Genomic DNA, 14,065 nt, shown 5'->3' with positions numbered 1-14,065 from the left:
ACTATACCATACACTACGATACACTATAGCATACACTACGATACACTATACCATACACTATAGCATACACTACGATACACTATACCATACACTACGATACACTATACCATACACTACACTCGGGGGTGACATTCAGCGTTGCCATCCCCTGGCCACACCTCACATTCACAAGCCTATGATGCTGGGCAATCCCCGTTGTCAACTTATCTAAGTAAGGACCAGGCTTAAACCCGCTTGGCTTCTCAATGTCCGATGAGATTGGCTGCCTTTCAGTGTGTTGGGCGGGTAGTTTGAGGAGCTATAGAGTAAGAATGAACTCTTTGGCTTTTCAAGGGACTGCGTGCATTGGAAAACATGGGGCCAAATAAGAAAAAAATACAGCTCAACCGAGGTCATTCATTACTTCCTGTGTCAGGCCACAGACTTTCCGATCACCCCTCATAAGCAGCAGTATTTTTACATGTGGAGCCTGTTCGTCAATCCACTGCTGGATGAAAGTATACCCACCCCTTTGCAGGTCATGTCTTTTTTGTTTGTTTTGCACCAACGTAATTCACCACGCTGGTCGGTTGGGTGGGTGGGGTGGTCGGAGAAGGATATGGACCAGGACCACTTCAGCTGACAATCGCCACCAATTGTCAGCCGTGGCTGGGAATCAAACTCAGGTCGTCAGGTTCCTATAGCACAGCGTGTGCAAAGCACTCTGCCACCCACCGCTCGACCTCATGCAACATGACAGAAGCGAATGAATAGTCCGAAATCTATTTGCGTCATTGTAACTCCTTTTTGGCAGTTTTGCTTTCGTTACTTTGGTGACCTGGGTTACTTGTAAAAAAGATTCACCCTGGTCTCTCGGGAATGTTTGAAAATGCATGCAATTGTTATCTACCTGTACAGAGAGTGGGAAGACGATGGGCTTCTGCAGGTCATTCCCCAAACTTTGAGGTGCGACACCTGCAACACACACACACATTCAGTGTAGGTCCTTACAATCTCACCCACAGAACGCTGGCGATACCGAGTGGAACGTCCAGAATGAACAGCTAATTCGAGATTCAAACATCACACCTCCTGGCTTTGATACGCCTCCTCAAAGACACCACCGGTGGTCTAACCATCAACCGCATCAGACCATCCAGAGGCCGCTGCACACATCTCCTCCATGGATGGGAAATTAAAGAAATGCCACAGTGGTGCACGTGTGGTCATACAATCCAAACGATGCACAATATAGTAAACCACTGTAGTCTGCGCTCCCTCAAAGGAGGAATAGCAAAACGACACGAACACTCTCCTGAAGCCCTGTCGAGGCCAGCAGACCTCGAAATTGGCATTCAGCTCCTGAACATAGTGCCATGCGCAGAAATTGCCACAAAAGAGTTCCACACGTTAAAGAACCAAGTCTATTCATCAAGCTGTACATTTTACATGGCGGAGATGATGACGCATTTTAAATATTGAAGATTCATACTGGAAGTGTCACCAGCACAGTAATATTTATTTTAATTTAGGCGTGGAATAACCAAACTATTGACCATATAACTTCACAATGTATATATGTACATTTGAAAGCGGTGTACGAGCAATTCACCAACTCGCAGACAACACAATTTAACGCAGCTTAGAGTGACACCACTTTGCCAAGAAGTACTAATAATGGTCCTGTTTTAAAGACATTTAACCCAGTTTAACACGTAGGCTTTCGCGACCAATATCATCCATAATACAGGTTTTTTGGTTAGATCGCGTAAACATATGTGTCGTTAAACCCGCCATAGCCAATTAGTAAGGTTTGTCAAGTCAACAGAACATTACAACACACCGGTATGCTGTACTAGTTACGAATTGCCATGTTACGTTCACGTGACAAACCTTAATAATTGGCTGTGTCGGGTGGTGGCAGGTTTAACGACACATTTATATATTTAGGCGATCCAACCCAAAAAACATGCATTATGGACATTTAACCCACAAACATGCCTGCATGCCCAGCGGGATAACAATCTGCTGTCGTCACCATCGCCATCATCTGGCTTACCTGTGCTCAGCTCCGTCATGCTTGCTGAATTTTATGGATTCCTCAAAAGCAAGAAGCTTGCGTGACCACTACGAGCAGTTATGAGCGTGGCCTGTGTGCGTGTGTGGGCTGATTTGCAACAAAAAAAAACTGTCGGGCTGATGCCAGCTAAATGTGCTCGATACCCAGACACACAATAAGACAGCCCGCCCTGTGGCAGCAAGCGACACTTGTGACATTTATATCTCGGCAGAAATGACCTGACGTCAGGCACAGATGCTTCCTGTTCAAGAGTGCAGTTCTCTACGTGGCCATGAAAGACAGGCATGCTATTGTGTTACGTCTCCTTCAATAGTGAAGTGTGGTAAACGTGTATTCAAGAAAATTGCGCTCCTTATCGGAAATCTTATTCACATCGCGGTTTCTTTCCGCTAAAAATAATTGCGTCTATATATATTTTTTACAAATGTTTCCACATTTACCAGTTTGACCTAAAATAGAATCTCGATTGCGTTAATATTTTACGTGATGCTACCCCGGTGCAACATTTAGCACAGTGGCAGTTGCAATCTAGAGGCCGCCGGTTCGATGCGATCTCTCGGTGCTCCAGCTGAAACAACGGTGCGCATTTCTTACAATAAATGGGGTACAACACAGCTCGTGAGGTGGTGGGGTAAAGTGTGGGTAACTCCAACCTCTTCCAAGGACGTCTGGCCTGCGTGGAAGAGTAGGCCAAATGTCGTCGAATTGGGGCTCAATATGGCTCCTACTTGTGGGGGCCCTTCTGCCAGCAGTGGCATGAGAACGTAATTGACCAATATTTATTGTAAAACATTGCAATTATGGAAGGTGCAGGTTTAATGCACGCACATTTTACTACAGGAATCCCAATCACTATCCCAACCTTGGAAAAAGCGACTAATTATCTGGCATATTTACCAAATTTCGTCTTAATTTAACAAACCTATACTCAACTACCAACTCAAACAACTAAAGGAATAATTTCTAGAAATTTGAAAAAGCTGATTAGGATTGGCGTATGAAAAGATTTTGGTGAAATTAGTTTTTACTTGGGCCAACGCGTTCTTGTGGCCAATAAGGAAAATAGCACGTGTGTTCCACTAACTTAATTTGCACTACGTTGTACTTCTTCATTCGAATGTATCATGACGACGACGACGACGAAGAGCAGAGTTGACTCCGCAATTGGATTTCAACTCACACTGAGCGCAGGAGCACTCGGTTTGCTCATAGAACATAATAAAAAATAATATGTGTGCCAAGGTAGCTACAGTGAGGGAAAAAAGTATTTGATCCCCTGATGATTTTGTACGTTTGCCCACTGACAAAGAAATGATCAATCTTTAATTTTAATGGTAGGTTTATTTGAACAGTGAGAGACAGAATAACAACAAAATCCAGAAAAACGCAGTCAAAAATGTTATAAATTGATTTGCATTTTGAGGGAAATAAGTATTTGACCACTCTGCAAAACATGACCTAGTACTTGGTGGCAAAACCCTTGTTGGCAATCACAGAGGTCAGACGTTTCTTGTAGTTGGCCACCAGGTTTGCACACATCTCAGGAGGGATTTTGTCCCACTCCTCTTTGTAGATCTTCTCCAAGTCATTAAGGTTTCGAGGCTGACGTTTGGCAACTCGAACCTTCAGCTTCCTCCACAGATTTTCTATGAGATTAAGGTCTGGAGACTGGCTAGGCTACTCCAGGACCTTAATGTGCTTCTTCTTGAGCCACTCCTTTGTTGCCTTGGCCGTGTGTTTTGGGTCATTGTCATGCTGGAATACCCATCCACGACCCATTTTCAATGCCCTGGCTGAGGGAAGGAGGGTCTCACCCAAGATTTGACGGTACATGGTCCCGTCCATCGTCCCTTTGATGCGGTGAAGTTGTCCCGTCCCCTTAGCAGAAAAACACCCCCAAAGCATAATGTTTCCACCTCCATGTTTGACGGTGGGGATGGTGTTCTTGGGGTCATAGGCAACATTCCTTCTCCAAACACGGCGAGTTGAGTTGATGCCAAAGAGCTCCATTTTGGTCTCATCTGACCACAACACTTTCACCCAGTTGTCCTCTGAATCATTCAGATGTTCATTGGCAAACATCAGACGGGCATGTATATGTGCTTTCTTGAGCAGGGGGACCTTGCGGGCGCTGCAGGATTTCAGTCCTTCACGGCGTAGTGTGTTGCCAATTGTTTTCTTGGTGACTATGGTACCAGCTGCCTTGAGATCATTCACAAGATCCTCCGGTGTAGTTCTGTCCTGATTCCTCACCGTTCTCATGATCATTGCAACTCCACGAGGTGAGATCTTGCATGGAGCCCCAGGCCGAGGGAGATTGACAGTTCTTTTGTGTTTCTTCCATTTGCGAATAATCGCACCAACTGTTGTCACCTTCTCACCAAGCTGCTTGGCAATGGTCTTGTAGCCCATTCCAGCCTTGTGTAGGTCTACAATCTTGTCCCTGACATCCTTGGAGAGATCTTTGGTCTTGGCCATGGTGGAGAGTTTGGAATCTGATTGATTGATTGCTTCTGTGCACAGGTGTCTTTTATACAGGTAACAAGCTGAGATTTGGAGCACTCCTTTAAGAGTGTGCTCCTAATCGCAGCTCGTTACCTGTATAAAAGACACCTGGGAGCCAGAAATCTTCCTGATTGAGAGGGGGTCAAATACTTATTTCCCTCATTAAAATGCAAATCAATTTATAACATTTTTGACATGCGTTTTCTGGATTTTGTTGTTGTTATTATGTCTCTCACTGTTCAAATAAACCTACCATTAAAATTATAGACTGAACATTTCTTTGTCAGTGGGCAAACGTACAAAATCAGCAGGGGATCAAATACTTTTTTTCCCTCACTGTGAGTGCAGGAACCACACGGACAGAATGCAGCTCTGCAATTGCTTTGCTCACACCACTGCCGGCATAAACGATTTTTCTTTTACCAGGTAAGGCCCACCGAGCTGTAGAGCTTTTTTTCAGAAGCGACCTGGCCACAAATGATAGTTCAAAAAGTGGCTTATCACGTGGACATTTATAGCAGTCAAATACTATATAAACGCATGTCTCTAAATGTGGAGGGAAAAACCAGAGGACCTGGAGAAAAATCCACGCGACCATAGGGAGAACATGCAAACCCCAAATATACAGGCGTCAGGATCGGGATCGAACCCACGACCTCCTGTATGCTAAGTGAGGTAGTTAACATCTCACCACCGTGGCACCCTATTGAGGCCTCCACTTCAGGAGCTATTCTATCAGGTATTTTTGCACTGTTCTAGAAGGTATTTTGGTCTCCCCTTCAACACTGGCCAGATGCCCTGGTAGAGGTGTGAGTGCCCACACTTGACCTCACCATACCCAACACACCGATTATTCAGTGAGGACTACGCATTCTCACTGTTCACATTTACTTCGAAGGTTCACAATCGTAAAAAGCTAAAAAAAATTGCAAATCCTAGAACTATATTTCTTAAAGCAGCAAGTGTTACTCATGGTTGTCTTTAAACAAATTGTAATTACACTCCTTTGTTAATTAACTGATAGTTGAATGGCTCCCTGTGCCGTGTGAGTCAGGGAGGGGATGTTGTTTAACCATACTTCACCATGCTGGTCAGTGCAGGTTAGTGAAGGCGAGACATGATAAATCATGTTTAGTTTACTGATTATTTCAACAATGCGCCCTTGTCTGGTGGAAAACAACATCAATGTGCATCATGTACTGGACACGAATCACATTAACGTAGCTCAAGCTTATTCTGGACTACAGTCGCATTAAATGTATTGATGTTAGTTGGATCACTCACCACTTAGATTAGCTGAATAAAATCCATGTCGCCGGGTTCATAGCGCGGTGCACTAACCACTGCAGCCAATTATTCAAATTAGATTACGATACAGAATGACGGTGTTCTGATCAAACATTCACAGGCACGGCAATGCACAAAGGAATAAACTGCAGACACTTACCGCGCGCACTGCCGCTTGCTCTGCCCGTGCATCGGAGCAGCTGTAAGACACCGACACACAACAAAGTCACTCCTGGCGGCATCGTCTTTGACAACACCCACAGGCATCACCGACGGGGTCTCCGTGTCGACCGCCGAGACGTTGGCTGTCACATATTTTCCTGCTACACTACAATTGCACGTAAGGGTGGTGGGTGGTGGGGGGGGGGCGGGGTCTCCCATCTCTTTCTCGTCTTTCCACTTTCCTGGACGGCCACTCGTGCCAGGGTCTTCAACACGCAACGTCGCTCGCAAACATCAATTTGCAACGTGCCAAAGCGTTCGCTCGCCCTCAAAGAACGACTCGGGGGTGGGGGGGGGGGCATGGGAAGGAAGCGCACCAGAGGCAGCCATCTGGTGAGCCGGCATCAAACCCCCTCACCACCGCCCCCACCCCCCAAGCTCTGCAGTTCTCTATATATGAAGGTGCTTTCAGACAATCCATGGGCGTAAACACACGCCGAAGCATTGCGATGTGCGCACATACGTAGGGGAGGATTGACGTCGTGAAATTGGTCGTACGGACTTTCGGGCAAATGGGGTTTGCGAGCACCTGTTAAAAAACCCGACATTACACACGTGGGGGCCTTTGTCGTCAATCACCCCCCACACATGGCCACGTTTGTTTACTCATCAGGTACTCAATTTATTTGATGCTGCATTGAGCCATTAGATTATTTGGCACATGACAAACTGATATACATGTCAATATGTTTCAATTCACGAGCAGGAATGCAGCCAAATTAAGTGAAAACACTGATTTACTGTGACGGATCTTTCATCCAGTCAATGGTGACTCGCTATACTTGGCAGCCTGGATTAATCACAGGTGGCTGAAACCTCGATTTAATAACAAGACCTTGGAGGTGCGGACTTGGCATTTGACCTCTGAGTCAAACCAGCCACCATATGCTCACATTTCAAATATTAGTATATGGAGCCCCCATTGGTTGAACAGTAATGTGTAAAAAATATGAAGCGTTCATTCAGTCCCGCCGTCTGAACGGTGTCAACTTTGATTCTGCGGTGACCTTGTGTAGAAATATGCTCTCGGAGTGTAATGATTCAGCCCTCCCACCCCCGTGATGAGATGAACTGTCACGATTCAGGGTTAAGCGTATATATATTTTGACAATGTAGTGTATCTAGCGGCCACTAGTGGATGCAAGGAATACCTTACCCAATGAAATATAACAAAGACAAATTTAAAGCCATTTATTCTTTAAAAAGCATTAATTGATTCACGTGTCGTGACATTACGAATTCATCTTCATCGATTATTAATTGCATCGTTACACTTAATACACACGTATGTAGCTATTAATCTTTTTACATGTTTTACATTTTTCACCTGTGTATGACAGAATGCTAAATGGTCTTCACATTACTTAGAAGGTATATGTAACATTATACTCATGGGAATTTTACTTTTGTATTTCCTAAATCTCCGACGATTAAAGCTAATTTATTCACGTATTAGTCGATTGTGCCTGCAATTGGTACTTAATTACAATTTCATTAAAAACCCTGAACCCTCGAATCATAGTCAAAGTTGGCTGGAGTGGTGCTAATTGTGTTGCATTCTGTGTTGGACAGGCACGCATTCTGCTTGTCATTCACCGTTTACAAGTGACAACCTTTGCTCGCAACGCCAATGCCATGCCAATTAATTCGCTTCTCTTGCCATGAATTAATAACGTTCGATTAATGATAGTGAATTAGACTGGAGGGAACGGTGTCACAGAGGTCAGGGCACCGCTCTACGGACCTGTCAAACCGAGTTCGATTCCTGGCCATGACGAACAGCGGTGGCAAGTGATGTCTACAGCAGATCTTGGGCCCTATCACTTGACTAGCCTACACTGACCAATGTGGTGAAGTATGGCAAATAACCTCCACGACAGACACACTATGGGGTAAAGGCATTCATCCAGCAGTAGATTGAATAAGGCCCGTGAATTATTATTATATATGCGAATTTTAAATTAGCCTTTGTGCGTTGTACATGACAGCACTGCCACCAACAATCTGGGAACTCCAGCATTTTCAAAGATGGCAAACGAGCGTCTTGCAGTGTTTTCCATATCCAGTGGTGGGAATCGAATATCCACAGGGCAGAGGCGAATCACTGTTGAATTTTCCCGAAGCGGGAATCGTCTCATCAAGCCAGGAAGGATAAAGGGCTAAGTTGACCGTCATCTGAGGGCTGAGCTCTCAAAAAACTTTTGATGTCACGTTGCTCTCTCTGCTAACCCTACAGACTTTTTTTCCCATATAATTTTGAAAATATTTTTTGTTTTTGTTTCTGATGTCGGTGATTGCGAGAAAAACAACAAAACGGATTTCGAAATGTACGGGGGTGGCGGGGGGGGGGGTGGGGTAATTTTCTAGGTCTCCACGTGAAAGGTCGGTGTTGCTGTCCAATCTGCCTCCTGCTGCCATCACACTCCAGCTACCCATTAACGGATCATCTCTTTTCCGGGGAAAGTCTGGAAATGGGGCTGAAGTAAAGTGAAAATTGACGCTTCTCCCCATGGCTCCACCAAGTGCAAAGTAGCATGCGGTGACTCACGTTTGTCATCCGGCAGAGGTGAGATTCGTGGATTGTACCAACCCGGTCTCCCAACCTCCCAAACTCCCAACTCGCAGGGCTTTGAGGTAGCCAGGTGATGGCAGTATAGCAAGTGGGTTATGGACTCACCTGTGCGCGGAACTTCACATGCGCATACGTGGTGGGGTCGCTCTCATCTTATCTCATGGAGGTTTATGTAGTGCCTTATTCCAAGGCGTTTCACAGCGATTATAAAATTGTGCACGCGATGATAGTGGCTGAGATCTGGACCAACTATTCCAATGCAGGACCCTCATGAAAAGAGAATTGTGTGACTCGGCAAGGCTTTCCTGGATAAAATAAATTTGAAGTGAAATCAAAATGTTTCCCCGGCTCAAATGATGAACGGAGCACTGCTTCATTTCAATCTAGATTTGAAGCTTTCGTGACTGCAGGAATCCATACTTTGGTTATTTCGGTAAAGTCACGTAGGTATAAAATAAAATAAATCACAACGTTTCGATCGCAACACAAGCAATCATCATCAGGTGGGAAAACCACAGCAAGATTTTTTTCTTGCTGTGGTTTTCCCACCTGATGATGATTGCTTGTGTTGCGATCGAAACGTCGTGATTTATTTTATTTTATACCTACGTGACTTTACCGAAGGAACCAAAGAGTATGTTTCATTTCAATCTATGGTTCTGAACAATTGATCGAAATTCTACGTTATCATGGTAGGGGCCAGTCTCTCTGTATGATTACGACTGTTAACAATGCACAAAGCGGTTCTCAATTTATCGACCGTTTACGGATGATAGCCTGAGCCAAGCCTGCAGTTAATCTTTCAACACTGCCAGAACTGGATGAATCACCACTGTCATCATCATCAACCACGATCTATACATTGCTAGATAAGGGCATCGTCAAGTCGACGCCATCCCACACAGTCTTGAGATGCCACAGGCCACCGTTCTCATACACACGAGCTGCATGAGAAAGGGATAAACTCCTTCCACGTAGGTTAGGGTTGTGCTTTACAGCTCATCGATGTGTTTCCGGGTTGCGATACGCGTTTGTCCAGGAAATTAATTCAGTTCAGTTCTTTAAGAAGCTCCCGGCACGAGCGACATGCCGATCAACACGCTGTACACAACCCAAAAACACATCATCAACATCAAAAGCCATGGTCAGTCCACTGCTGGATGAAGGCCTCCTCAAGCCACCGCCGCCACCGCCACCTCCCGCGACCCAAGAGCTATAAAGGTCAAGCGACTGTAACAACCTGTTCGTGCTCAGCCACATGCGCGGGGCCTATGATCTGATTTCGGTTGAGGTCGGTGAGGATGGGATGTCCTCCGTCGATGTGTGGGCAGCACCGCACAGCCCTCCCTTCCTCCAGCTGCTGCTGCTGCTGCTGCTGTTCTGGGCAACGCAGCGTCGGTGGTGGTGGTGGCGGTGGCGGTGGCGACAACGCCGGCGGCGCTGGCGACGCTGACGGCGCCACGAAGCTGCGCCTCTGGCCGGAGACGGAGGCTCGCCCCACCGACGTGGGGCTGTTAAATCGTCGGGCGCAGTGGCCGCCGGGGACGGTGGCGGAGAAGGAGAGCGAGCGGCAGGGAGCGACGGCAGAGCCCGGCCCGCCGGCGGAGAGGCGCGCCGGTGGCCGTTCGCCGCGGGCTTTCTCAGCGGACGGAGGAGAGCCGTCGGAGGACGTCCCCGGCATGAGACGCTGCACCGTGAGCGTGATCGTCGCGGGGCAGTTCCTGCAAGCGGCACGGAGAGAGACGCGGCACGGAGAGAGACGCGGCGCTCCATCGGTGGCGCTGGGCACGAGCGAACCAAGCAAGAAGCTTAGGGCGCCCAATTTGAACTTATCTACTTGATGTATTGTGCGTGTTTGTTTTTGTGATTTGCTTTCCTTTCCCTATACTCTGCACTCTGATCGTTTGTCGCGTTGATTGTTGTGGTAACTTTCTGACCGGCCCCTTACTGGCCATCTGTGGAAAAATAACTTCGCAGCTCATTGGATTTCTCCATGATAAATAAAGATTATGATGCTGAATGAATTAATAAATAGGAATGTGCCAACTCCCAGCTCGAATTCAGATTCTAATAAACATGAAAAGCCACTTAGCATTAAACAAGCACATTCATCTCTCTCTTGTTTAACAACTCCATCTCTTAAATTTTGATTTAAAGCTTTCGTGACTGCAGTGATTAATATTCTTGTTTTTTTCGGTAAAGTCACCTTGAAGGGAAACAATAAAATAATAAAATATATATAAAACAATAAAATTCTCACGACGTTTCGACTGCAACACAGGCAGTCGAAACGTCGTGAGAATTTTATTGTTATATATATTTTATTATTTTATTGTTTCCCTTCAACGTGACTTTACCGAAAGAACCGAGAATACAAATCTCTTGTTTAGATTTCTCTCATCTCACAATCTGACAACAACGCGACCGTTTGTCCACATTTGCATCATCTCGCTACATCTGCATCTCTTCTTTGTCTTGCCTCTTTCATCTCACTTCAGAGTTTATGAACTGAAGGCGGAGGGGGGCGACGGGCGGGGAGGGGGGGAGGGCTCCAAAAAAAACAATTTCTGCTCAGGGCACCCGATGGGCCAGAGTGTCACAGCCGGCGTCTCCGGCCCAGCGCAGGGGGCCGCCAAGTCAGCGGTGTGCAAGCGGCGGAGAGCGTTGCACCGCTGCCGTGAAGAGGGCGTGATGGCGTGAAATGTTCGCCCGCTGTTTATGTATATGTTTTACAACGGGAAATAATAAGTTACGCCTGATTAAGTTATCTTTGTAAGTAGCAATCTTTGTAACGTTAATAATTATCATTAAGCTCCTCATGACGTTTTTTTTGTAATACTATTATTATGTATTACATTTCTATGTATTTTCTAAATGGAGGGGTAAAATAATGATGTGAAATTATTCACTTAATTTTTTCTTTGGTAACCCTCCCCCCGCTTGTAACATGTATGGGGAAATAAGCATCATACAGCCCGGTCCGACTTAAGCACGGTTTTTTTTCAGGAACGAATTGTCACGCGTTATGCAAGGGACGCCCGTGTAAATATCTATCTAAATAGTCAAGGGCGTTAAGCACATCATCCCTGTGCTGCGAGTCGTATGAAGGGTCAGTTCGTGTTCCCAGAGTTTGAGAGGCCAGAGTTAAGTGTGGCCAGCGTGCTTACGGTTACATTTGCGGGTTATGAAAAAAAGGGCCAAACAATGCCACTATTTGCTCAGTCGACACTTGAAGCACATTTATAATTCAGAAAAAGCACCGTCTCGACTCTCGACCCTGTAAAGTGCACGCTCTTTTCGGGTTACCATAACAACCTCAATACTAATTGCAGACCCCTCTATTATAGATGAATGCCGCGTGTAAATGAGCAGACACATAAATAAGTTAGACCGATTTTATAAGCCATCATCAAAATATTTAGAGACAGCTAGTTGCATGGCTGCAGCTCGGATTTTTGCTCTCTCAATTATATTGTGGGACCTTTTTTCCAGTATCAAAATTATAATAAATCCGGTGTTAAGATGTTCAAACGCAAAATAGATATTTATTGCAAGGCATCATGTCTGAATTCACCACACATACTTGTGGAAAAAACATGTTTGAATGTTTCACATTTATTTTCTTCTTGAAGATCTTTACACCTCCTGTTTTATTCCCAGAAAGGGTAAAGCCTATTCCTATCGTCTCTCAATTCTGAGATGGAATATTCGTCGTTGAGATCGTCATTGTCATCGTTATGCAAACGAGCCAGTGGTGTCAGTTGGTGCTTACCGCTTGCCTACAGCCTCTGAGCCAGTAATGAGAATTCCACGCCTCATGGGTGAGGTTCAGGCAATGCATAAACCAAGCAAAGTTGACTCCATCACATTCATCATCACCATCAGCCACGTGATATGTCCACTGCTGAATGAAGGCCTCGCCAAGCCACCGTGAATGTAAACTAAAAACTAAACTTTTTATTTTACCAGGTAAGGTCCACTGAGCTGTATAGCTCTTTTCCAGAAGGGACTTAGCCACAAATCAAAGCTCAACGAAAGTGGCTTGTCACGAGGACATTTACGGCAGCCAAACGCTCTCAACGCGTGTTTTTAAATGTGGAGGGAAAAACCCAGAGGACCCGGAGAAAAATCGACGTGACCATGGAGAGAGAGAGAAATATACAACAGGCGTCAGGGACGGGATCGAACCCACGACATCTTTCCACCATGGCAACCCCTCGCAGTCCTGTGGTGCAACAATCCATCTAGCACTTTAATTGCTCCATCTCCGCAGACAACATCCTATTTGGCTGCTGCTTGGTCACCATCACTCATAGCGACGTGTCCGACCCAAGCCGACTTACTTCCCTGAAGAGTCAATGCGATGTCTTGAGCTTCCGCAGTACGTTCTCTAAACCATCTCTTCCTCCTGCTCTTCCCGAGTGCAATTGAGAGCACGATCCTCTTCAGCGCTCTGTGCACACTTTTTCTGCTGTAGCCTTTGCTACATTTATCTCGCCCAAAAAGGTGCTCGTTTTTATCAACGCCATTGACCTATTCGATGCCGGACCAGGATTTGAACTCTAACTCATTCGCCAACACCGGCCCGCGTACTCAAGCTTGGCAGGGGTGTTGGCAACTGCGCAACGCTCCGCTCTTCTAGGTGGAGTGACATGGGAAAGGCACAGTTCACCGAGACAGTATACAGCGCCTAGCAAAGTCCTCGCACACATCCATGGGCAAACGCTAGCAACCAGGCTGACATCAAACCTCCACTGTTTCCACACCGGCAAAATAATCCTGACAATGGCCGGGGACTCCAACCCCACTCACCCCCCACCCCCAATTTAGAGAAAGTCTTCGTCAAACGCATACAAAGAGAAGTCACGCAGGCGCGGACATGTACTCGCATGCAAACGACTAAGATGTGACGCTTGCGGATAAAATGAAAGAAAAAGCACGAGACGTAACAGACCTGTTCTGCTGCTCCATTTCCGCCTTTTAAAGAGCCGCCAGACGAAGGCTCTGGAAGCTCAAACCGTGACCAAACGGACTTCAAAAGGGGATGGCGACTGCCACAGTAAAAATATCAGAAAACTTGGCCGGATCAACGTCCCACCCGGCTGGGATGAAGGCAGAGGAGATACCGATTGGGGCCCCCCCCTGCGCACATACTGATGCAGCCCGAGCCAGGAACTTTGGGAGCTTCTTTTTTGAGGAGCGCTCGCCTCAGCTGTGAAAACAACGGACGCGTTTTTCAGCACGCGATGTTTATAATTAGATCGGGGAGAATGCCGGAAACTGGACGGGCAAAACAAAACATTCCCACAACACACTTGTCAATGGGTTGACTTCATCAAAGCCAGACTTATCACAGAGGAATGGGTGTCTCATTTTTGTTTGGCCTTTGCAACTTCGGCTTAGCTCAGAGGTGGAATTCC

The 14,065-nt window shown here is 46.1% G+C and overlaps 1 protein-coding gene across 3 annotated transcripts in view; it reads right to left on the bottom strand.

Annotated features, from left to right (window-relative positions):
• Nucleotides 1-14,065, bottom strand: part of LOC116953140 (regulator of G-protein signaling 8-like) — a 164,393-nt gene that overhangs the window by 92,646 nt on the left and 57,682 nt on the right. For 2 of the 3 annotated variants that reach the window (XM_032973014.2, XM_032973015.2), the window contains exons 11-13: nt 9,886-10,366; nt 6,012-6,051; nt 890-954 (exon numbers count right to left, since the gene is read on the bottom strand). In XM_032973014.2, the coding sequence (XP_032828905.1) occupies nt 890-954; nt 6,012-6,051; nt 9,886-10,366 (586 nt within the window). Of the gene's footprint in view, nt 1-889; nt 955-2,038; nt 3,664-6,011; nt 6,052-9,885; nt 10,367-14,065 lie in introns of those variants that run through there. The other variant, XM_032973018.2, reaches the window with a different exon arrangement.

Source organism: Petromyzon marinus, chromosome 50 (genome assembly GCF_048934315.1).
Source record: "Petromyzon marinus isolate PM22_M1 ecotype Great Lakes invasive population chromosome 50, UKy_Petmar_22M1.pri1.0, whole genome shotgun sequence".
Taxonomy (NCBI): domain Eukaryota; kingdom Metazoa; phylum Chordata; class Hyperoartia; order Petromyzontiformes; family Petromyzontidae; genus Petromyzon; species Petromyzon marinus.
Note: the sequence above shows the minus strand (reverse complement) of the source record. Positions and strands in the feature narration are given on the sequence as shown.